The following is a 26,875-nucleotide window of genomic DNA, read 5'->3' on the forward strand; positions in this document are numbered from 1 at the left end:
GGTTATGTCATTGAAATTTCTTTGAACACAGAGAGGTTGGATATAATAGATTTTCAAAACTTAGACACGTCAGGAATTAGTCCCGAAGGCATGGGAGTGGCTGATGGGTTTTCCCACAAAGTTGTGGTGTAAGCATGCTTTGTCTTTTTATCCTAAGTGTGATGTATTAATGAATAATATTTCAGAGGCATTCAATAGTACTATCTTGGGTGCTAGGGCCAAGCCAATTTTAACTATGTGTGAATGGATTAGGCTTTATTTGATGAATAGGATGGCAACTTTACGGTATAAACTAGGTAGGTACGAAGGTAGGATAATGCCTACACCTATGAAGAGATTAAATAAGGAGATTGAACTTAGTGGAGGATGGTCACCACACTGGTCTACACCAACATCTTTTCAAGTTACTCATCATCTTAATAGTAGTGGTTTTATTGTTAACTTGGATAAAATGACTTGCACATGCAACTTTTGGGAGTTAGTAGGCATACCTTGTAGACATGCTGTAGCAGCTATGAGTTTTAGAAATCAAAATCCTGAGGACTTTGTTGATCACTATTATTCAAGGGAAGCATATGAACTTTGTTATAGTTTTAGTGTTAGTCCTATTAATGGTCAAGATATGTGGCCTACTGTTGAAGTTGAAGACATGCTCCCCCCACAATACAAGAGAGGTCCTGGTAGACCAAAAAAGTTGAGGAGAAGGGAAGCTGATGAAAACCCAAAGACCGGAAAACATAATACTAGGGGTCTTAATAGGTGCACAAATTGTGGCCAGCCCGGTCATAATGCTAGGGGTTGCAAAAGCACAGAAGTAAACCCGTCTGCACAACAAAGAAAGGTATAGAATCACTTAAATATTTTGTATAATTTTTTTTTGGTACTTAAGTCTTTATAAGCCTAATCATGTTTATTTTGATAGAGAAAACCCAAAAAAAATGCTCATGCAGCGACTACCTCCAATGCACCTGCAACTGCAACTGCTGCTTCAAATGCAGAAACACCTTCTAATACACCTGTCACTACTGCTTCAAATGCACCTGTTGTGACTGCATCCAGTGCCCAACCTTCACATGTTACTACTGTGCCTGTTTTGACTGCATCCAGTGCCCAAGTTTCACATGTTACTACTGCACCTATTAAAAAGGTAAATGTGGCATATGTTGGTGTTATTTTGTACTTGTTTGCCTTATTAAGTGTCTTATGCATTCCATTTTTTCTTCTGTTGCACTTGTGTTAACTTGATAGAGTAAAGGCAATAAAACAAAGAAATCTGCCTCTAATATCAATTCTAATGTACGTGCTGTTGAATGTAATCAAAGTGGTGTTGCTGTTGAACTTAATGCATCAATTGTCAGTCATTTAAATGACGGCGATGATGATGAAATTGTAGCAGCTGTCGAGGAAGCAGAACGTGCACTTGGCATTAAAATGGTTCATGCAAGCCAACCCACACCATCTTTGAAAATTCAAAGGCAAATTGCCAAACCATTAAGTTGCACTGCAACACAAAAGGTATGTTGCCGCTTATGTTGAACCATTATTCTTTCATTTGAAAGTTTGGTCTTGAATCTATGCTAAACCAATAAGTTTTTCAACTCGTGTAGGGAAAGAAGCGAAAACATACTGGGCCACCAAGGGTGATCTCAAAAAATGCAAGAAGGAGATAAACCTCTCAAAGGTAATTGAAGATGAAGATGGAGATCCCAATGAAAATCCAGATGAAGATTGTCGGAGGTTTTAGAACCTACTGATGTATTTTGTGAATTTGAGACCTATGTTAACTCACTAATTTTTTTTTTTTTGCATTTTGAGAATTAGAGGCTTATGTTGCCAACTTACTATCTATTTGGTGCATTTTGGTTTATTTTGAGATAGAGAGGCCAATGTTGCCGAATAACTATCTTTTTGGTGCATTTTGAGAATTAAAGGCCTAGGTTGCCAAGTAACTTTTGCTCGACTTTGAAAGTACAATTACATATATTGCCAGAGTGCAATTTAATTTCCATCTAATTTGTTAATTTTTATCTATTGTCACGGTGTTAATACGATACAATTTTCATCTTCAATGTGATACAATTAAAGCTTAATTTTTTTAAAAAGATTTTTTTTGATTTTTTTTATGATTATTCTCAATAAAAATAATGGACAAAACAATAATTAAAACATAATTTCATTGAAAGTTTTTTTAAGAAAAAAAAAAGTTCAGGGACCAATACCAAAGTGCAGGGACTAATATCAAAAAATGTTGAAAGTGCAGGGACTAAAGATATTTTTAAGTAAAAAAAATAATGAATAAAATAATAATTAAAAATTGATTTTTTTTTTAAGAAAAATTGTCTTTTAGTGTGCCACGTGGCGTGCAATAACTGGTCCACGTGGCGCTCCGTTTGTTTTTTAACAGCAGTTTAACGGAAGGACCAATAGCAATTTTTTTACAAACTGCAGGGACTAAAACCAAACAAAAAAAAGTGTAGGGACTGAAACCAAAAAATGGTGAAAATGCAAGGACCAAAGACACATTTAAACCAAATTAAAACATGAAAAACTTATTTAAACAATCAAAAATCTGAACAGTTTCACAATAAGAGGATGACTGAACTGTTTAACACAAAAAGAGGATGACTGAACTGTTTAACACAGAGAAAATGAATGAACCTTGTAAAAAAAAAAAAAAGATAATGAATGAACCGTTTTTAATCCAGAAGTTATTATGAGTTATTAGAAATTACTTACTTTCCTTCAACAAAAAAAAAAAAAAAAAAGAAATTACTTACTTATTTCTATTTTCGTCTTTAGCCATGATGGTACATAGGTACTTCCTCTATTTACTTTGTTTTTTGTTTTTTTACAAAATAAAAGATATGCATTCATTCAAATATTAGAACTAAAGAAACTAAAAACAAAAAGGATGAATCTGCGAACAAACTCCCAACATTCATGTTAATAGCATAAAACTGCAGAGTATATATGCCTACAACTATGATTATATTCAAGTCTCCGGAATACCCATATCTTCGGATATGCAACGTTGACGACACCATGTATTTTGAATTTCCTAGTGTTGGTTCCTAAACTTTGAACACCATGTACGACACCATGTATTTTGTCTTAGTACGGTGAATAGTGCACATTGAAAAAATTGGACATGTATTTTGAAACGGAGGGAGTACCATGTAAAAAGAGCCTTACATTTTTTTTAATAATAATCATAAACTCTGTGGTGGTTAATGGTAGTTTTGGTGATGGTAATCTTGGTTTTTGTGGTTGTGCTTGTGGTGGCTAGTGGTGGTTATGTTTTTTGTGGGTTTTCTTCTATGAGTTTGTTTTTGATGGACTTACTCAAATACATGGATGTTAGCCAGCGTAGCTTGTTTCAAGAATTGAGCTATGTGTTTTCTAGGTGGTGATTTTACATGTGCTTAAATGCGTTGAGCTGCAGAAGAGAATCAAGGTGCGGTTGCACAGTTTTTTGGTAGGTTTGATGGTTATTTTCGAGGGTGGTTAGACTTGTGGTTTTGGGGTTTTAGTTTTTATTGGTTTTGGGGGCCCTCAGTGGAGGTTGTTTTTGGTTTGTTGTTAGAAATTTGCATTTGATGTATGAGTGTTAGTTTGAGTGTTCCATGTATATACGACACACTTTTGCTTTGTATGTTGCTTTTAAGTATCCTAGCCTAGCATTCCTTGTGCTAGATGGGATTCTTTACGTTTTGAATAAATTTCATTTTAGTTTCTTCAAAAAAAAAAATCATAAACTCTGTGATATCATGTTTAGAGGAAGAGAAACTATCCACTCCCTTTTTAGCATCACACTCAAAGTCTATAGGTCATAAACTCAGGTCATCCATTGAAAAACAGTTAAAAGTCCTAAAACTTCACCAATATGTACCTCATAAATTGGTTCAAACCATTCAGTTTTAGCCAACACAAAATTGTTCATCTCATCCCTATACAAATTTCAATCCCAACTTTATGGTTTGTTTTGAGAAGGACGTGGCAATGTTACATTTAAATCTGCCGACATTATATTTAGACCACTTGTTGTTACCTACTTGCCTTTGTCTGATGCATGTCGAACTTCTTACAAATCTGATGGTCTTCCAATCTTGCAACATTGTCTTAGCACGAGAGACGAGAATTGTTGATATGTAAAATGTCATAAACTTGCACGTATGACTATTTTTTTAGGAGTATTGAGAGGTCTTGCAACAAATATTCATATTCAGGGTCGGACCCATCATAAGGCATGGTGTGGCTGTTGCCACACCAGATTACATCCCAATTTTTTTTAAATTTTTTTTGTATACTAGACTTAAGTAATTCATTATATATAATATATGTTGTATGTTTTGCATCTGTTCTAACTCCGCCTAGTGGTAGATAATGCTTTAGTAATCAGCGTACCTATGAAACATTGGTAAAATTGTGAAACTTAACCCATTTTTGCTGAAGTACTTAATGTGCCCTTAGTATGCTTGGTTAATATATATAGTTTTTTGATATTTTAGCCACATCAATATCGAAAGTCTAGGTCCGCCCCTGTCATATGTATTTCCTTATTTGTAGATGGAGTTTCAAATACGACATAAAACTCTTACACACAAAAGTGTGATCCGAAGTCTAACCCGAAACACCAATATTCGATCTAACAATTTTGGTATTTTAGGATTGAGCTAATACTTACGGATTGCATTTTTAATTGTCATATAGATAGATTGACACTAATTCCATCCAAGTACTAAATTGGAGAGACAAATCCATAAAGCTATCGATAGGGGGATAGAATATTTTTACTGATTATATTATGGGAAATGCTAACAAGTGCCCTTAGGGCATTGTTTAAGCATCCAAAAATAGTAATTTTTGTATTGAAATTGCGCAGTTATGACTTTTACAAGTGTTTGACTTGTATTTTTAAGATAAAGTTTCTCTTTTTTGCTTCCTTAAACAATGTCCTTATGACACTTGTTAGCAAGACCTTTATATTATTATATAAAATTAAACCACAATAAAATTTCTAACAAGAATTCAAAATAAAATAGTTTAATAATGTATAATAGGACTAATAGATTGTGTGTGTGTCTATATATATATATATATATATATATATATATATATATATATATATATATATATATATATATATATATATATAGGTTTTGCTATAAGACACCTTTTATGAAGGTGTCTTTTAGCAAATTATTCTATGAGTATTTCCTAAAAGACACCAACTAATTTTTATGAATGTGTCTTTTAGCTAAGTTATAACTAAAAAGTGAAAATCACACTTTGAAGTGTGGGTTGGTAAAAGACACCTTCATGGATGGCTTCTAGCAAAACCTATAAAATATATATATATATATATATATATATATATATATATATATATATATATATATATATATATATATATATATATATATTGGCGATTTAGTCTTCATTTTCTTTGTTATTATTATCTTTCTTTTGTTTTGCATGTGCACGTGAACAGAAAAAATGATACAATCTTCCTATACAATGGTACCTTAACTAATTATGAGATTTTATTTTGGTCCCCTTATTAATTTTTGTTTCAATATGGTCTTATAAATTTCCTCCGTCAGTCAAATAAATCCATTCTGTTAACTTTTGTTCAAAACCGTTAACATTCATCTTCCTCCTTCATCAACTTCATTCTCAAACCCAGAAAATTCATGATCTTCATAACCAATCACAAAACTAAAAAAAACTATAAACTTCTTCAAAAATCACGGTTTCCCTGACTCGGACATACACCGCATAACTTCTTTGTTGCAATACCCATCAAAGGATTCTCCCAAAGTTTCAATTTTTAATCTCAAAGGTGTTTCTACCTCTGACATTATTCGTATGGTTGTAGGTAACCCTAAATTCGTGAAATCAAGCTTGAAGAATCATGAAATTATTGTTTCATTGTTAACTGCAAACCCTACAATTTTGCAGATTTGTTTGGCGAAAAGAACAATCCCTCTTTTTGAATTGTTAAGTAGGTTTCTGAAAACCAACAAGGATACCATTCTTTCCTTAATTCAGCATTCGACTGTATTTTCTAAGAATTCCTATCACCTTTTTTTAATGTTGGTTTCAATTGATAAGATTGATTTGTTAATGAGTTTTTGGGTCAATCAATTGGCTTGAAATTCCTTGGCACTAACTAAAAATCCGAATATTTTTAGTTACGGTTTGGAGAAAAGGATCATTCCAAGGGCCTTAGTTGTACCATTTTCTTATTATGGGAAAATGTTCTTGAGCAAGTTTGGTAATGAGGACTCTCATCAAAATAATATTTTGGGTTTTTTTTATAGTTTTTGTTTTTTTTTTTTTTTTAGTTTTGTGATGAAATTTATTAATTTTTCTGGGTTTGGTTATGAAGATGATGAATTTTCTGGGTTTGAGGATGAAGTTGATGAAGGAGGGAGTTGAATGTTAACGGTTTTGAACAAATGTTAAGATAAGGGATTTATTTGACGGACGGAGGAAATTTATGGAACCATATTGGAACAAAAATTAATAAAGGGAGCAAAATGAAATCTCATAATTAGTTAAGGGTTAATTATGTTTCTAGTCCCTATAAAATAGCGGCCTTGTAAGTTTAGTCCCTACTTAATTTTAATAGCATTTTTAGTCCCTAATTTTGTTTTTCTGCACTGAGTATTAGTCCCTACTCAATTCAAATTTGTTTAATTTATGCTTAAACTCTTAAATTTTTGAACAACTTTTTGCAGACATGTTTAGAACATTACTAAAAGTTCGTCTGCAAAAAATTATCGCAAAATTTGATTTCTACATCCAGAAAGGACCTATCTGAAACAAACTCGAAACTTAAAGGACCTACCTGAAACCTTAGAAACTTAAAGGACCTATCTGTAACCTTTGAAACTTAAAGGACCTATCTGTTACAAACGTAAAACTTAAAGGACCCAGGGAGGTATTTGGCCTACTTTTTATCTTTAACTTTTGTCGTTTTAAAAAATTCATATTTAATTCATTTCATGTCAGCAAATTCTAAATTTTAGTAAACGAACCTTTCATAGTGTTCTAATCTTGTCTCAAAAAAATCGTTCAAAAATTTAAGAGTTTAAGGATAATTAATCAAACTTTGTTTTAGCAGGGACTAAAATTATAAGTAAATTTTTTTTTATAGGGACTAAAAATGCAATTAAAATTAAGTAGGGACTAAACTTACAAGGTCGCTATTTTACAGGGACTAGAAACATAATTAACCCATTAGTTAATGGACCATTTATGTAATTAAGCCATACAAATATTAATAGACCTTTATGATACATGCATGCTCCTAAAACTATATGATCCGGATTCATTATCTCAATTATACCCTTAAACAATTTTTTCTTAGATAAAGGTCGTTGTTAGTGTCATTAAAAAAAAATTAGATTATATTTTTTTTGTTATATTGTTGATGTCATTGAAATAGATAATAGTTTGATTTGTTATAAATTAAAAGCAACAAGCATTTATATTTTTAATTTTAATCCAAATCAAAATTTCATAAAAAAAGACATCCTTAATAACTTTCAAATGTTAACGCATGGAAAGACGGGCAGGTCGCTAGTAAATAATAATGTCCGTGTGTGTGGTGTAACCGTGTGAGGAAGGAGAGGATAAGATTTGAGGAGTTAAGATCCTCTCCGTTTATCATTCTCTCTATTTCTATCATTTGAAGAGATAAAGACACACAAAAAAGTAAAAAGTAATTAATGATGGTGGGACTCATTTAATGGTAGGACCTACCACCTATTTTATGTCTCTATCTCTCTTCAAATTGCATCTTTCATTTTTATAAATGGAGAAGACCTTTACCCAGATCTGAGTGGGGGTAGATATTTTCTATTTTTCCTTGGATAATTTTCTATTTACAAAAAGAACGAAGATGCCGCTTCGCAGGGTAATTCTGGCAGAAGGAAACGGTAACCTCGCAGCAGCTCTCGGTCACACGGTCGAAATTCACTGTGTCGGTTTCAGTTAGTATTCTCACTCATCCCTTTCAATTTCTATATATCAACAGATAAACACCGATTCAAGTTCTTTAGTGTGAATTTCTACCAGAAAATAATCTCTAATCATTTAAACACTAAACTATCAAGTTTCAGACAGAAAAACGTGAGATTTAAATTAAAAATCTTCGGATCTATGAACCTAAAAAACGAAATAGTTTTTCTTTGATTTCTCCTTCTATAATTGTCGACAAAACACAAAATTAGTGGCATTAGATTCGCATAATCATTCTCTACAAAAATCCTATGATTTTGTGCATCAATTTGTTACATCTTAACAAGGGTCAAAGAAGGCTATTTAGAAATTATTTATTTTATTTTTATTTTGATTTATTTGATTTGATTGATTCGCTAATCCTTGTGATTGTGATGATAACCAGGGCGTAACGGTGACATTAATCAACAATTTTGGAGGTTACTTTGTTACTATATCACTATATTAGTTTACCTTATGTATATTTTTTTATTTGTCTATGTTAATGTCTTTCGTTCATTAAAATATTAATTGTATTTCTTTTTCATTTACATTACATTACAGCACTTGGGTTCCAGTGAGCGACAGCTATGTAGCGAAACCCTTGAGTTTCAGAATTGGAGATGGAACTGTCGTTAGAGGTATTATACCTAATAGTACTTAATTCATATACACATGTGTATAGAATTTTCACATTATCAGTTAATTATAATCACTTTTAAAGTCACATACATGATTGGTTGTGGTTTAGTGATTATTATCATTATTATTATTGTTATTGTTATTGTCACTCTAAATATTAGTACTTTTCAATTAACATTTAGAGTTGATTTAGATTTAGTATATGATTTATTTCAACTATGTGTTTCTGTAGCATTGAATGAAGGTGTCATGGGGATGCGAGTCGGGGGACGTGCTCGTATTGAGGTATAATATATACTATTACTGCTCTATGTCCTTTACTTAAAATAACTTTTTGCCACCTTGGGCTTGTTTGAATTGGATAACGACGCGAACACTGTTTGAGAGCTTATGGAAATGACTTATGATATATCCATACACATTTTTAGCTTATTTTTTTCTTAGTATAAGTTTTCTGAGAGAGCTAATGAAAACAGTTTATATAAAAATAATTTGACGAGCTTTTGTAATAAAAATAGCTTATAATAAGCAATTTAGTGATAAGTGTTTATGGTATAACCGCTTAATTGAGCTGTTCATCCAAAACATAGTCTGAATATATTGAAGGGTTAATAGTGTTTCTCACCCCTGTAATATAGGTCATTTCCGGTTTTCGCCCTTGTAAAATTTTCGGTTTGATTTGCACCCTCGTAAAAAAAAAAATCCGGAATACACCCCTCCAACTCAGCAGATTCGCTTACGTGGCGATGGCTTGGTTTTTTTTTTCATTTTTTATTTTTTTTTAATGGCCACGTGTCAAAAAAAATTCCACATCAGATTTTTATTTTTAAAATATTTGAAAATAAATTTTAAAAAATAAAAAAAAACCAAAAAATCATAAAAAAATTCAGATTTTTTCCAAAAATTTAAAAAATCGAAAAATAATTTTTAAAAAATTCAGATTCTGAAATATAAAAAAATAGAAAAATAGTCATATTTGTTTCCAAAAAATTTAAAAATAAAAAAAAAATCTAATTTTTTTTTCAAAAATTAGAAAAAAATCAGAAAATATAATCAGATTTTTTTAAAATTAAAAAGATTTTATAAAATTCAGGAATTTAATTTTCAAAATTACAAAAGAGGTCAGATTTTTTGAAAAAAAAAATCTGAAATTTTTTTAAAAATCTGTATACAAATATAGAAAAAATTCAGATTTTTTATAAGATTTATGATTTCAACCTCCTCTAAGGAAGTGCTGAATTTTAGGAAAAATGGAATTTCCACGACTTTTGTAAAACCCTCTAAATTTGATCCAGATTCTCAAAAATTAAATTTTTTTCCAGAATTTTTTTAAAAAAATCTGACTTTTTTTAATTTGAAAATTTACTTTTTTTGTATTTTGAAAATTAAATTCCAGAATTTTTTAAATCTTTTTAATTTTAGAAAAATCTGGTTATATTTTCTGATTTTTTTTCTAATTTTTTAAATTTCGAAAAAAAATCATAATAGTTTTTTTATAATTTTTTTCAAAAATAAATTTCTGGAAAAAATTTAGGATAAATTCAAAAAAAATTTCGTAAATTTTATTCCATAATTTTTATAAAATATTGGAAAAAGTTGGTTTTTTTTATACAAAGAAAAAAATTTGGTAATAAAAAACATTTCCAAAAAAAAAATTCCTGAATTTTTTTCTAATTTTTACAATTTTTTATTTTCAAAAATTAATTTTCAATTTTTTTTTAATTTTTAAATTTTTTTTGGATTTTTTTTATTTTTAAAAATTAAATATCAAATATTTTAATAATAAAATCTAATGTGGCCAATTTAAAAAAAATAAAAATGAAAAAAAAAAAACCAACTCAGCGCCACATAAGCGAATTTGCTGAGTTGGAGGGGGGAGGGGTGTTTTCCGGAAAAAAAAAAATTTACGAGGGTGCAAATCAAACCGAAAATTTTACAAGGGCGAAAACCGGAAATGGCCTATATTACAGGGGTGAAAAACACTATTAACCCTATATTGAATTTCCTTTGCTGTTTGTTTTAACTAAAACACACACACACGTAGGGTGGAGATACACATACTCAGGTTATAGACACTTGATTTTATCAATTCAACCGATCAATTGAGAATTTGTATTGAGTATATCAATTTGATAAAATTTACAAATTTTAAACATATAATAGTTGTCAATTTTTATAACCCAACTATTATTCATCTTGTTAATCTTGCAGTGCTCTTCTGATTTAGCTTTCGGTGCTGAGGGCCGTCCTCTTTGGAATGTACCGCCCAATTCTGACTTGGTATTTGAGGTCCAGCTCGTGAGTGTAGCAGCATGAAAATCTTTTTAGTCTGTGTTATGTTAAATTATTATTATGAGGATGGTTGAGTTGTTAGAACTTGAATAAAATCCACTGATCTCAAACTCAATTATTAATACATGGTAGTGTTTTACTTGTTGATCAACGTAATTTGGCAATGCATGATCTGAGTTGGCTTTCTGCTTCCGAGTGAAAGTCTTTTCTTTAGGTGCTTTTTGTTGTTCTTGAAGATTTTTCTTCTTCACTAATAATAATCCTAACAACTTAAGTATCTGATCCCAATATTAGTTAATGGATTTATATCATATTTTAGGAATTATTGTTACCAAGATCCTGTTTGGATGAAAGTTATTTAGAAGAGCTTATAAGAGGATATATTCCCAGAACCTCTAATGTACGAAGTTGCATTTAGATAAGCTTATTGTGCATCACATTTGTGGTTGCTGCAACGTTCATATCAGACCACCAATTACCATAAACCGAGAGCATTGGTGCTTCTATAAATACAAGATACTCATTAATTATCATTAATATAATGTATATAAGACTGGTGGCAAAAGGAATCCATCCTCTTAGTGATCATATAAGCATTAGGTTTAGTGGAAATTTAAGAGATTGCTTAATTTTGAACCAATTTTCTCAAGCTACTAGAACTATTTGCATTATCAATGCAAGCAGAAGAGTGGCAACGTCGCCCGAAGACGTTCTCACCCGAAGACGCATCATTCGACTGAACTCTGTCATCAATATTTTGTATGTCCTCTCACAATATTATTTTTAATATCTATGTTAATTTCCGATACTGCTGCGATTATGTTTCTCCGCGTTTTTAGTTGTGCAAGGTTGCTGTTATATTTGCTTCAGATTGTTCTCGTTGGTCTGTTGTGCTACTGTTAATTGTTGCCTTCTCTGCAGTTATGTGTTCTTTGGTTGAGAGAAATACTCTTAGATTAATCAATAAATGCCAGTTTTTATTCAGTACTTTAATGCTCCTCCGCTCAATCGTTTCAATACTTTGGATTTGATGGCCTTGTGCACCTGAGAGACATGAACTTATCATTCATTTTAACATTATCATTCATTCTTATCGGAGGTCTTAACATTATTATGACCACTTAATGAATTTGGTATAGTGGAAGTTTCATGAATAACTGCATTTTCAGAATTAAAATAGAAAAACATATATACTTTTTTTAGGAGAAAAACAAATACTTCTTCAGTTGAGTGGTTATACAACATGTTAAACAACTTAAAAGTTGGAATAAGATAGTAGGAAGATACTTTCTTACATTTAACTAATCAGCTATATCTTATTGATTATGCTTTTTCAGAAATTCATTTGTTCAATTTCTACTGCTAGCTATATCTTCAGGGATATACTTGATTACTACCCTACTTCATAAAAAATAAATCACAAGTTCATTGTGCTCACCTATTAATTCTCATTTATTATTCATTATAGTGAAGTATAAGCTATCTAATGGTGTACAAAAAACTTGTGCATTGAAGAACTAACTATGGACATGTGCACAAATTTGTGCTTTGTGCATATTTTGATTCTTTAACAAAAAATCTTTATTTACATTTATAATGTCATGTATAGGTATAGTTGCAAGACACCAAAATGCAACCTTATGGTCAAGGGCCAGTGAATAATGACACTCACTACCAAAGGGGATGGGTCTTGAATTGGTTAGTCTCACAACGTCTTGAACTAAGGTTCCAACCATGGTTGAAAGTGGTGCTTATATTTAGAGCTTGTTTGGTTTCTTTGCTCATCTTCTCCTTAAAGAAGGTAGGCCAAAAATAACTATGAAAAGCTCTAGCCAGAAGAGAAAAACTCCATGTTTAAGGTTTAGGGTTTAGCTTCTAATTAAGGTGTACTCCCTCCGGTCTCAAATGTAAGAAACTTTTCACTTTTTTGGTTCATTCAATAAATGATGCATGTGGTCTATAATAAAGATCACATACATCATTTATTGAATGAATCTAAAAAGTGAAAAGTTTCTTACATTTGAGACCGGAGGGAGTAGACTGTAGAGTTACTTTTGAACAACTTTTCGGAGCTTTTTGTTTATACATGCAACTCTTCGATTCTGCAACAATTTCTTTTTGTTCTTGCTTATTCTATTGTTTACATTAATAGTAATAGTATTAAACACTATCACCACTTCTTATTTTTACCAATTTCCATCGCTTTTCTTTGCCATTAATATGGTGATGCATTTTAATCGAAAAAGAAATATTTAGATGCACTTTGTGCTCGACAAGCTAGTTGCTATCATGTTTTGCAGAAAATCTGCCTTCATTTTCAATCTGAAATGGAAGTAATGGGAGGGTTGCCTTTACAATTTGCAAAATGATGTTCATTCAAACAAGATTAAAGGGAAAAAAGAAACCTGATATATTTTCTAAAAGCATTAGAAATTTGTGCAGAGCTAATTTATTATTACACATTAAAATCTTGGATCGGATACCGAGTTTTCAAAAAAAAAATTATTACACATTAAAAACTTTGGACTTCATTTTAATAAAAAAAAAAACTTTGGACTTCATAAATTGTGAAAAATATTTTCCTCTTAACCCCCAAGACACCATGAACACATGCGCAAAATCAGAGTACATGTTTTGGACTATCATTGGAAGCTCCGAGGCATTTTTTTTTTTTTTTTGAAAGGAGCTCCTAGGCTATTATAAAGTTCATGGAATGGAAAAGGACTGCCCCGTCTGTTTAAAATATTCAATGTAGATAAATGGCATTAATATTGCAAAAAGAATCTCAAAACTATGTAATTGCATGCATTTTCGCTAACAAACAAAGGCATGCCACTATGCCTGATTCAAACAAGGTATTAGAAAAAGAGTAACGATATATACATTTTCATATTGGAAATTAGTTGTTCCTATTACTCTTGTTTTCAGCCAAACTCTGCTTCCTCTGCCAGAAGTCACCGGTATAACTATTCTGTCTGCTGTGTATCTTCAAGCTTTCAGGCTGCTGCTCTGTCCGCTGTCTCTTGCTCTTAGGCTGCTCAAACAATAAGACACAAAATCTCATTGTTGACCCATATTTAGAAAGGAGCATAATAAGAAGGAATTATTTTAAGGATAAAAAGCGAAAATTAGCATATTGAGATGAAAAGACGTTTTTTTTTAAGAAAAAGTGTTTTTAATGCCTATAAAATAGTACCCAACACATTGATTTATGGGCAATTTAATTCATTAATTTATGAGTTTAATTTTTAGTTGCCGCCGTTTAAGAAGTTTTAAACTATCAGCGAATCACAACCAAAGCATATGTTTGACTTTAGAAGTAATTAAGCTTAAAGTCAAACATTTTTAATGATTTGACAGTTGTGAATGATTAACGATGTAAAGAATCTTAACAAAAATCAGTGTTTGAACTAAATCCTTTATTTATTTTTATGGAATAGTAAATGATCAAGAACAAAACCGGAAATACAAGCAATGTACCTCATCAACTAACTCCATATGCGCAGTATCAGATTCCTCTAATTTTCTCTTTAAGAATTGATTCTCCTCCTTGAGTTCCTTCATTGATTTTGCCATCTGATTTTAACCGCAATAATGAAAAAGCAAGGTGACTTTAGAATTATACCCAGCAAAGTCGACGATAAATATGATTCAAGCAAATGTGATTAGAACAAATGAAATATTTACGAGAAATAAGTTTACCTTCTCAATCTCTAGCTTAATTGTTTCAAATACATCACTGTTCTTCGTCAATGCTTGCTGAAATTCAATGCATATATAAACACATAATTGTAGTAATGTATAAAAATCTAAAGCAATTTTACAACCCACACTACGTTTCAAATCACATGCAGAAGTGCAAGAACCGTTAATAGATATTATATGCACATAAGTGATATTATATGACCAAGAATTTGAATCCATTTAAAAAAATTGTTTACCTCCAACAAATAGTTCAGCGTAATCTTGTGCCCCCCAGTAGTTACATTTTTGCATTCTTCCTGTAAATAAATGAAGCATGAATCCTACTACTTTCAAATAACAAAGTCAAAATGTTTCTTAAAAAGTAAAATGAATAAGAAGCGGACTACACTACCAGGTAGAAGTCACATTCAAGTGATAAAAAAGGAACTCTTTATTATAATAAGGAGGAGATACAACATTGAACATGAAAAACTTAAATGCAACAAGGCTGCTCAATCTCTCGACAAAGCCTAAATAACAACTACCATGTAACAATAGTGAGCAGAACATCAAAAATCCAGGAAAAAAAAGGTACAGTAGTGAGATTAGGTGACAGGCATTATTGAAGGTGGAAGCATTTATCTAACATGTAAACATAATTACATACACTACACACAATGACATGAAATTTGAGACTAACATGTAAACATAATTACATACACTACACACAATGACATGAAATTTGAGACGAGGAACCAAAACCTTCATGACAAATCAACAAGAATTTCCCAAAGAGGAGGGACAGAGACGAACCACACAAAATGACTAGCAAGAATCCCAAAAAGATTTTCCAGAGCAAATTAAGTGGCCTATATGCAAATGTGAGGCCTATATATTGCCCAAAATTCGTCAGTTAATCATGTTCAAGTACATCTATTCGGTCAAAAAAAATCACCGGTGGGCATTGGGCGTCCAAATAGGTGTCTCAAGAACAAGACTTTTGGGTGATTAGGAAAGTGAAATAGAAACTAAAAAGGTGTGCAAATATGATGCCAGGAAGATTTCGGACGGAAGTACTCCCTTCATTCCAAATCTTTGGTAGTTTAAACATTGTTTTTGTGTCAAAACAACGAGTGTTTTAGAAAATCAAGATATAATTAACTAGGAAGGGAGGGGAGTACTTTGGAAGGATGGGAAATAGCTAACAAGGAGCTGAAAATAAAAATCAAATCCTTCAGTTGAGAGCTCTTAAGCATTTCACTTTTGCACGGCCTTTAGCTAAAGTGCTATGTGAGTAGAATGTTAGTTTTGCACTAGAGCTGGTTATAAACTAAACATGAGAAATGGACAGGATAGGTTACCTTACCCTTCGTTAGAATCTAGATACAAAGGTGCATCATCAAGGTGTATTAGAGCATATAAGAAAGATAAAATATTTTGAGGCATCGAACATCTTGGAACTCTTATATACTACATAATCAGTTTTAGAGATAGTGATGTAACAGAAGAATACCATCAGCTCTTTATTTCGATGCTGTAACCCCCTGCAAAGTAACTGAAGCTTATCTGTGACAGCAAGAGCACAAAAAGAAAGGAAACAGTTAATGAAAAAAAAAAATTAGTTACAGATTAAACGCGCTGCCAGATATTCAAGAATCCATAAAAAGTGTCTATAAAGATATACGATTTTCCTAAAAAGTATTTCTCAAAACAACACAAAAGCTTACGCAACACTCCATCCTATAGCCCAAATTAATACAAGTAAACATATATAAAAAAAAATTGTTACCATGTTTAGATGGTCACTTGGAAAAATAACTTTTTGATACACTTAATAGTATAAGAGGCAATGCATGTAGAAGCAATAGTAATGCAGTCAATCCCATTGGGATTAAGATACCAATCAAGTGTTCAATTACAAAGCTAATTGCTTAATAAATTGAAAATCCCTTGAATATCCTAGCATTAATTTACACTGATTTGAAGTATGGAGTCCAATAATTGGATAAGAAATATGAAAGTACGGCTAGTAACATGAAGGGCTATGATTGGAATAAAAAGTACTATTGTTAAACTATGTATTCCTTTAATATGTAGGAATAGAATAATAGTTAAAAAATAGGCTTAAATATGTGTCCAGTCCCTGCAAATAGGCCGCAGTTGAACTTTAGTCCCTATACTTATTAATCATCCCAATTTGCCACTGCAAATATTAATCATTTTAAATTTGGTCCTAATTAAGATTTCTTGCCTATGTGGCATGTGTTTAGAGACGTGGCGCATATGTGGCATCTAGTGACTGGGAATCAACCTTGCTGACTCAGATTTTATCACAGGAAATGACTGTTTTGCCCTTATTGAATCAAAACACGTGAGAAGACACTTTAACCCCTGGCTTTCCTTCATCCCTCTCTCCTCTCTTCAGAACCCAGTTTCTTCCCCAATTTTTTTTTTCAATCGAACCCTAAATCTGTCTTCCCTATTCCCAATGGAATTCAAATTTCACAGAAGCAAGTATGTTGTTGTTCCTTTCTAATCAATGGTGGTGATAACTCTTCATGCGATGCTTTGCCGCCGGTGATGTCTCGCGTTAGCATAGCTTCACGCACTTGATGTTGCTTAGAATCACGCACTTCTGTTAGCATAGCACAAGCTTCGAGCCGGAGAAACCATCGTCGTCATCTAAGATTGAGATGTTGACGGCGTTGCTGATGAAGATGGAGCCGCAGTCGACGGTGAAGATGATGACAGCGCTTGAGTTAGTCTCCTTCGTTCTCAATCTTATTCCGGAATCGGGAAACGAAACAAGAGATGAAATTTATGCGTCTAGTGTCGTTCCCATCTTGACCACGCAGTGAGTTTCTCAAACAGTAAGAGCAATCATGGAGGACTTGCCGGTTCCAGATCGATTCCCATCTCATTGAATCTCTGAATCGCATTCACACCCTTCTGGAACAAATCACCTTCGAGAACAGATCCTGCCGGATAGTGTTTTACTGCAATTTGATGGTGAGATTCTGCAATTTTGTTTCAAATCACCTTCGAGACGTTGATGGTGGGAATCGACGACGAGCAAACGAAGCGGAGGAAGAAACCCATTTCGAAAATCACGCTCTCATTCAATTCTTGTGAATTTTGAGGATTATGGATCTGTGAGTTTTGAAGAAGGAGAAACGACTGTGATGAAGAGAGTTCTGGGTTTTGGATAGGGAGGAGGAAGAAGAAAGGGGTAGAATTGTCATTTCACACTTGTCTAGTTTCATAAAGGACAAAATGGTCCTTTCAAGTGGTTTTTGCTGAGTCATTGCTGTCTGAACCCAGTCAGCGTGTGCCACGTCTCTAATCACATGCCACATAGGCAAGAAATCTTAATTAGGACCAAATTTAAAATGATTAATATTTACAGTGGCAAATTGGGAGGACTAGTAAGTGCAGGGACTAAAGTTCAACTGTGGCCTATTTGCAGGGACTGGACACATATTTAAGCCTAAAAAATATATTGGCATTTGGCAAAGATAACGGTTGTAAATTTGGGGGTTCCTACTTAGCAAATGTTAATTTTAGCTATAAATAACTAATGATCAGAGCATCATGCAAGTTTGACGGTCCAGACATAAGACTTATCCTGCAAAACAGTCCGCGTTTTCACTGTGGACATAGTGATCTTACCTCTTTCACCAGGATCCTTCTTGTTCACAGCCAAGATGACTCCAACAGCCACAGTTTGACGCATATCTCTGACGATAAAACGGCCAAGTGAAGGATATTTAGAAAAAGACTCTACCACCATAGGCTTGGTGGGTATCATCCGAATAATGCCACCATCACCATTCTTCAAGAATTTGGGCTCCTTCTCAATTACCTTGTCAGAAAACCTGTCTACCTTGGCAAGAAGCTTGGCAAACTTGACAGCAATGTGGGAGGTGTGGCAGTTAAGAACAGGTGTATAGCCATTTCTAATCTCGCCAGTGTGATTCGTGATGATAACTTTAGATGTAAAGTTAATGGCCTCCTTGGCTGGGTGATGCTTGGAGTTTGAGGCAAGATAGCCTCGCCTGAGATGCACATCAGACACATTCTTAACAGAAAATACAACATTATCACCCGGAAGGGCCTTGGTGAGACCTGCATGGTCCATCTGCACAGACGTTGGGGTAAAAGTCACCACCTTTCCAGGTTTCAAGACACCAGTCCGAACACATCCTGCAGCCACAGTTCCAATTCCTCCAATCTTGTAGATATCCTGAAGTGGTAATCGTAAAGGCTTGTTTGATAGCCTCTTAGGCTCGTTGATTCGGTCAAGAGCTTCAAAAAGGGTGGGACCTTTGTACCAAAAATAGTCAGTAGAGCGCTCAATCAAGTTATATCCCTTAAAACCAGAGATGGGAACAAATTGAAGTTCGCCTGGTTTATAGCCAACCTTCATCAAAAAGGATGAAAGTTGAATCACAATTTCTTCATACCTACGCTTGAAGGATAAGAGACCAAAGGCATCCATCTGTCAAGATAGATAATAAGTAGTTATATAAATGAATTATAAAAAGAAAAAAATCAAATACAACTTTAAAAGGGCTGAAAATATGAATACCTTGTTGCAGCAGCAGATCATTTGTCTCACACCAAGAGCGTAAGCAATGACAGCATGTTCACGGGTCTGACCATTCTTGGAAATACCGGTTCCAAAACCAGCAGGAGTGGAATCAACGATAAGAAGAGCGCAATCAGCTTGGGCTGTCCCAGTAATCATGTTCTTAATGAAATCCCTGTGTCCAGGGGCATCAATGATAGTGCAGCGGTACTTGGGTGTCTCAAAATTCGACATAGAAATGTCAATTGTGATACCTCTTTCACGCTCAGCCTTGAGTTTGTCAAGTACCCAGGCATACTTGAATGAACACTTGTCGATCTCAGTAGCTTCTTTCTCAAATGTGTCCATGTCCTTCTTTGCAATGCCTCCAAGCTTGTAGATCAAATGACCAACCGTGGTTGACTTCCCAGAGTTGACATGACCAATAACCACAATGTTAATATGAACTTTTTCTTTATCCATTACTCCTTAGACTTGAAATCATAAAAAGATCTGCCAATTCAACACAGAAAACAAAGACATGGGTGAGATAAATATTCAACAACAAAATAGGAGCAACAACACAACATTCTGACAAGTAAAGAAATGCACAATCAATGACAACAAACATAAAAAGGGCATGAAATTGAGTTTATATTACAATTACAATCCAAAAACAAACATGTACAACAACATTCTTCTTTTTCAATTATGCATCAAATATTACAAAAAAAAAAAAAAAACATAAACGATGCTGGAAAAAAAAAAAGAAAATACCTTCTAACAGATAAAAACTATCGATTCAAAAACATAAACGAATATCACACTATCTGTATCTGGATTCAGAATAACAATCAATCAGACACAAAACGATATCTAATGATCCTATGAAATCGCATACGTAGACTAAATTGTGCCAAAAATTGTTACGAATCGGTGATATCGATGATAAGAATAGAATAGTTAGAAACGAAATCGGAGAAGTTTACCTTGAAAACGCTGCGCTGAAACCCTAACCGAACGAAGAGAAAGATGGTAGAGAGAGTAGCGAAAGATTCAACGGTTTTTTTTTTCTTTCCTTCTTTTTTTCTTTTTAGGGTTATTGCAGGGTTTATATACTGCAATTTTGTTTTTATTCTTTTTTACGGAATTACCCTTTGTTTTGCTAGTTTATTTTCTAATCTTAGAGCATGTTTGACCCTCCTTATTTTCTACTTATCTTCCACTTCTAAGGAGAAGTAGGGTCAAACACAATTTCAATAAAGCTCTTTCTAAAAAGAAGTAACTTATTTGTAAGGAAGAAACCCACATAAAAGTGACTTTGAAAATAAGATGTTGAAATCAACTTCAAAACTACTTACATGACATTTTACATATTTAGTTCACCATTCGATACCTACATGGAACATTTTTACTTTTATTTTATTATTTATTGTGTACCTCATTTCAAGTCTTGCTGGTTCCCACCCAGCTCCAAGCATTAAATATTTTATTTAGATTTATTTTTTAATTTTATATTAATTAAAAATGCTATCGCATAGCCAGTAGGGATGGCAAAGCGGGTCGGCCCTCCCTATTTAGGCCCGCCCTGTTTAAGCCCGTTAAAAATGAGACGAGACGAGCCGAGTCAAATTTAATGACCGAGTCTAAAATCTCAACCTGCCCCGTTTAGTGGCGGACTTGCGAGTTGGCGGGCCGGCCCGCCAAACAAAAAAATATATTTTTTTACAACTTAATTGTTACCAAAAAAAACTATGTTGCTTTTATCATAAAATATATAAAAGAATAGGTAGCAAATAAATTTGAGAAAAACAAGATAATTAACAAATTGTCGAATTCAACATTATAATTAATAGCAAAATAAGGCAAATGCGCAACATAAAACAAATCATAAAATAAATCCAACAACCAAATAAAATCCAAAAGGATAAAATAAGTCTCAAAATAAATAAACTCAACAACCAAGATAAATCCAAAAGCACAAAATAAGTCCCAAAATAAATCCAACAGCAAAAATAAATCCAAAATTATAAAATAAGTCTCAAAATAAACTAAACAACCAAGATAAATCCAAAAGCATAAAATAATTCTCAAAATAATCGTAGCATCTTCTACTAGGTCAATCAACTCCAAGTCAATCATCATCTAAGTTATGAATATATGGTGCTCCTCCTCCTGTTGTCGTCATAACATAATTGTTTCCAACGAGTTAAGTGGGTCGGCCCGCCCTGCCCCGTGCCCGCCCCGCTTTTCAACGAGGCGAGACGAGCCGAGTCAACTATAAAAAGCGAGTTCAAAACTTCGACTCAGCCCGCCAAATATAGCGAGCCAAACGAGCCGGCCCAGCGGGTCAAGCCCGTTTTGCCACCCCTAATAGCCAGACCCAATGGCCAACGTTTTTATTTTCTAATCAATAATATATATCAATAGTATATATATAAAGTAAGGTTTTTTATGCCACATGTCACTTCCACATTCATTCTCAATATTTTTATTATTTTTTCTATTTTTAAAAACCAATATTTTATTTAACAAAAATCGGGTTTTCGGGTTACTTGATCGGATTGCTCCGAAACATACCCAGAAAATCAGAAAAAATTCAAGGACCATGACTCCCCTAGAAGGGACTTCTTACGGGACTCCGCCCCTCAAAATCCAAAATTCCATCGTTTAGACCCATTTTTCATTTTTATTAATTTTTCATATTCTCAGAAAAATCCGAAAAAATTTCCATTAGTTTTATTTGATTTTTAGAATTTTTTTGGTACTATTTTTATATTTTTATGATTTTATTTGACAGGTTTTTAGCATTTTTTACTTAGTTTTTTTGTTGTTTTTAAAAGGAAACTCAAAACGGTTGAAATGTGAGAGAGTCTAATGGCTGATTATACATAAGAATTGTCCGAATTATAAAATCCAAAATAGTAAACATGAATCCGAATTTTAAAATCCGGAATGCACAAGGGCATTTTTAGAAATTTTACAGGGCGCGGGAGAAGGCAATAGGGTGGAAAAGTAATAGTCCATGTTTAAAGGACCCAAAACTATTACCACTTGGACTAATTCATTATTGATTTTGTTACACTTTTTATTCTTGCATTGGACATTCATCTCATCATTTATATTTATTTTTAATTTTTTTTGAAATATTTATATTTATTTTTATGATATTATTATAATTGTAAATTTAAATAAATTCAATCTAATATACTGACACGTGTATTCGTGCAGACAAACTTATAAAACTTATTTAATATCTAACCCGGGCAACGCCGGGTCTCTAAACTAGTATATATATAAAGTAAGTTTTTTATGCCACGTGTCACTTCCACATTCATTCTCAATATTTTTATTATTTTTTCTATTTTTAAAAACCAATATTTTATTTAACATAAATATCTCAACAAACTTTTGATCTTATGCACTCAGTATTTTCTTTAAATTTTTATTGAATTTCTAATATTTTATGTAGCAGAAATATCTCAACAAACTCCACATCAATTCAATCAATAGTATATAGTGTGTGTGTGTGTGTGTGTGTGTGTGTGTGTGTGTGTATATATATATATATATATATCAATAGTATATATATAAAGTAAGGTTTTTTTATGCCACGTGTCACTTTCACGTTTATTCTCAATATTTTTATATTTTTTCTATATTTTATTTGACATCTTATTTGACATAAAAATCTCAGCAAACTTTTGATCTTATCCACTAAATATTTTATTTAATTTTATATTTAATTCCTAATATTTTGTGTAGCCAAAATATCTCAACAAACTATATATAATACATTCAATACTATCCATTAAATCTTCCTTTATTTTTTTCTTTCTTTTTTTTAGGAAAAGAAGTTTCAATTAGTTTTTTTCATTGAGGAAAAAAAGGCTTCGATTTGTTTTTTTAACTATAAATAAAGGATAATTTTTTAATCACGTAAACACATATTTTGAGCGGAAACTGAAACTCAAACCTTCTTTTGATCTAAGCTTTTTCTTTCTTCAGGTTTGACAAACACCTATCTATTGTTTCTTTTTCTTATGCTAAGATTTTTATTTTTATATATAATATGAGAGGGAACTAACACCTACGAGTGAATTTACCGATTGTTTTTTTTTTCTTTCAGGTCCTTGAACTATTGTTGCTGGCATCCATTACAAACACCTACGAGTTTCAGGTCCTTGAACTAACACTTATACTATTGTTTCTGTTTCAAGTCCTTGAACTAACACCTATACTATTTTTTTTCCTTTTCGTTTCAACAGTAGCGTTTTAATATTATTAATCACCTATACTATTTTTTCAGGTCCTTTTCATTTTAATATTATTAATCAGTATCGTTTTGATTTTAATAATAATATTTCAGGACCTGAAATATTTTTATTTAATTCCTAATATTTTATGTAGCCAAAAAGTCTCAACAAACTATATATAATACTTTCAATACTATCCGTTAAATATTTCTTTTTTGTAGGAAAAGAAGTTTCAATAATTTACTATCTCTTTTAGCACCATATTATTCAATTAGTTTTTTTCATTAAGGAAAAAAAGGTTTCGGTTTGTTTTTTTTTTAACTATAAATAAAGAAGAATTTTTTAATCACCTAATCACATATTTTGAGCAGAAACTAAAACTCAAACCTTCTTTTGATCTAAGCTTTTTCTTTCTCCAGGTTTGACAAACACCTATACTATTGTTTCTTTTACTTTTACTTATGCTTAGATTTTTATTTTTATATATAATATAAAAGGGAACTAACACCTACGCAGGGCCGTCTTAACAAATTCACAGGCCCGGTTTTAATTTTATAAGGGATGCAAAAAAAATTAAATTCTAGGCCCCAACAAAAATAAATAAGCCATTTAAAAAAAAATATTAGAAATCACACTTTGGTGGGTCTTGAACACATGACCTCACACTCAACAAAAAGTGGCCACGCCACTGAAGCAAACTGTATAGACTAAAATAATTTGCTTTTAATATATATATATATAACCATTATTTTCGTGTCTTACATATAAAAAAAAATATTTTGGGCCCCAAAAAATTGGAGGCCCGGTGTCGTCGCCCAGCCTCGACGGGCTATGGGCCGGCCCTGCACCTACGAGTGAGTTTACTGATTGTTTTTTTTTTTCAGGTCCTTGAACTATTGTTTTTGGCATCCATTGCAAACACCTACGAGTTTCAGGTGCTTGAACTAACACCTATACTATTGTTTCTGTTTCACGTCCTTAAACTAACACCTATACTATTTTTTTTTCTCTTTTCGATTCAACAGTAGCGTTTTAATATTATTAATCACCTATATTATTATCACATATAATATTTTTTTCAAGTCCTTCAATTTGTTTATTTGTTTTTAGGAAAAGAAGCTTCAATTAGTTATTACTAATCTTTTAGCACTATATCATTCAATTAGTTTTTATATTTGAGGAAAAAAAAAAAGGTTCGATTAATTTTTTTTTTGATAAAAAAAGGTTCGATTAGTTATTATGTTATCTTTTAGCAGCATATTCTAATGCAAATGCTAACTATAAATAAATTAATTTTCATTAATCACATATTTACATATTTTGAGCACAAGGAGAAACCCCAAGTCTTCTTTTCATCTAACATTTTTCCTTCTTCAGGTTTGCCAAACACCAATTTTATTATTTCTCATACATATATATATATATATATATTTCAATCACTTTCTTCCCTTTCAATCGATTTTTCTCTCTCATACGCATGGACCACGAAACAAACCCATGACCACATGTTTAAAGGGACCCAAAACTCTTACCACTTGGACTAATTCATTATTGATTTTGTTACACTTTTTATTCTTGCATTGACATTCATCTCATCATTTATATTTATTTTTATGATATTATTATAATTTTAAATTTAAATAAATTCAATCTAATATACTGACACGTGTATTCGTGCACACAAACTTATAAAACTTATTTAATATCTAACCCGGGCAACGCCGGGCCTCTAAACTAGTAATTTCAATAGCAACGTATGTATACAACTAAAAAAAAAACTATCTAATTTCTTTTTAGGAAAATATTATAGTACTATATACATGTTATGTTAGGCTGTCTAATTTTTTGACCAGATATTATCAAAATATTAATTATCAAAATGGTTAAATATGTTACAGGGTATTATTATATTTATAGATAATATATTATTGAATTCTCTTCAAATAATTACTGTTGTAAAATATTTTGTATGTGTTTAATAAAATTATTTATGAACTTTTATTTATCACATATGCAAAATTCATATCTTTTCCTTTATCAATTTTTTTTGAATGGCTAAATTTATTAAGGCTCCCCACCTCATAAGAAAAGAGGAAGGGGCGAAAGAGCACAAAACTACAACAGGGCAGCAGCCCAAAAAGCAGAAAAAAACACCCTGACAGCTGCACTAACAGACAGCCGAGCAACAACACCCGAAAAAATAACACAGCAGCTGCACACAGCACCGAATTAAGAGAATAAATGCTACAAACTTAACCAACTGAAGGCTAAACAAACTGTCGTACAGTTGGGCTATTTGTACGCAACACACCAAAACCGGGCAGCTGCACCAAACCAACCTCTACCTAGATAAGCAATCTCTAGGATTCCAACACCATTCATAATACATAAAAGTGTTGGAGATGCCCAAGATCCAATCAATTATGTAACCAATTTTAGACTTAATAAATATTCATTATCTTGTTTACTGTTTAGTGAAATAGTTAATTTGATAACGTCCTTGATTAAGACTATAGACTTGTTATCATGATAGAGATTATGATAATGAGAAACAAGTCTTTTATTATTTTAATCTAAATTGTTCTTGATCGTATGATTATTGTGAGTAGGACATCAATAATTCGGATAGATCAATATATATGTGATAGTCTTTATTGGATAAAGATTAATAAGTCTCATTTATTAAATTACATATATAGATGATACATATAGTGATGTGATCATTGAACTGACTCGACTGAGAATTTCTAATGGTCGATATTACCTTAAAATGTCAATAGAAAAATTCTCAAGAAAGAATATAATGATTTTCTTTGACCTGAGATTGTCATGGTAATTAACATGTTATTTATTGTATTTTGATTCTGAACACCTAATACCTTAGGGTGCTAGTTGAAAGGATATTGGATACGATTAAATACTTGTATAATTAATGACTAATCAAGATGGGATCCGTCAACTCTTGGTAATGAGTTTGAACTCTATGATAAAATTAAAACCCTGGCCAGGGAAATTAAATGAAAGAAGAAATGAGTTTCTTAAGTCAAATATGTTAACTTATTAGAGTTTGACAATTGTACCATGCTCTAGAGTTAACAAGAGTTGTAACGACGGAAGAAAAATATTATATTATTCTAATTGGTTCTTGAAGGAAAAGTAATACTTCATACTACCTGGACGTCAAGGAGTGTTACTAGACGCCTACCTTGATTAATATATTAATTTGATTAATCTATTACCAGTTTAGTATTGAACCTACAGGGTCACACACAAACGAGTGTTCTAATTCTTGCTAAAGAATTACTTTATTATTTGATGATTAAATTGAAGAATTTAATTAATCAAAATATAAATTTTCTAAGTGGAATATTATTGTATTTTTTGCTAGTACAGAGAATACAAATAATATATATGAACAAGAGCATAT

At 32.1% G+C, this 26,875-nt stretch overlaps 3 protein-coding genes across 3 annotated transcripts; 2 read left to right on the forward strand and 1 right to left on the reverse strand.

The window, feature by feature from the left end:
- The first annotated feature begins 94 nt into the window (after positions 1-94).
- On the forward strand, positions 95-2,145 carry LOC146955712 (uncharacterized). The gene is made up of 2 exons (XM_085713365.1): positions 95-841; positions 923-2,145. Exons 1-2 carry the CDS (start codon positions 104-106, stop codon positions 1,238-1,240), a joined length of 1,056 nt encoding a protein of 351 aa, XP_085569491.1. The 5' UTR covers positions 95-103; the 3' UTR covers positions 1,241-2,145.
- Positions 2,146-7,831: 5,686 nt separating this feature from the next.
- Positions 7,832-11,092, forward strand: LOC146955713 (peptidyl-prolyl cis-trans isomerase FKBP12-like). Its single transcript, XM_085722851.1, has 5 exons — positions 7,832-8,000; positions 8,414-8,447; positions 8,572-8,648; positions 8,882-8,934; positions 10,861-11,092. Exons 1-5 carry the CDS (start codon positions 7,910-7,912, stop codon positions 10,963-10,965), a joined length of 360 nt encoding a protein of 119 aa, XP_085578977.1. The 5' UTR covers positions 7,832-7,909; the 3' UTR covers positions 10,966-11,092.
- A 2,601-nt stretch (positions 11,093-13,693) lies between these two features.
- On the reverse strand, positions 13,694-20,278 carry LOC146955714 (elongation factor 1-alpha-like). Its single transcript, XM_085722871.1, has 8 exons — positions 20,182-20,278; positions 19,214-19,705; positions 18,295-19,123; positions 16,139-16,191; positions 14,883-14,942; positions 14,644-14,700; positions 14,422-14,517; positions 13,694-13,975 (listed from the first exon to the last, which is right to left on the reverse strand). The coding sequence occupies exons 2-8, from the start codon at positions 19,673-19,675 to the stop codon at positions 13,841-13,843; spliced, it is 1,692 nt and encodes a 563-aa protein (XP_085578997.1). The 5' UTR covers positions 19,676-19,705; positions 20,182-20,278; the 3' UTR covers positions 13,694-13,840.
- Positions 20,279-26,875: the final 6,597 nt, after the last annotated feature.

This window comes from Medicago sativa, chromosome 1, assembly GCF_051527215.1.
Source record: "Medicago sativa cultivar Bolivia chromosome 1, Bolivia_mono, whole genome shotgun sequence".
NCBI lineage: Eukaryota > Viridiplantae > Streptophyta > Magnoliopsida > Fabales > Fabaceae > Medicago > Medicago sativa.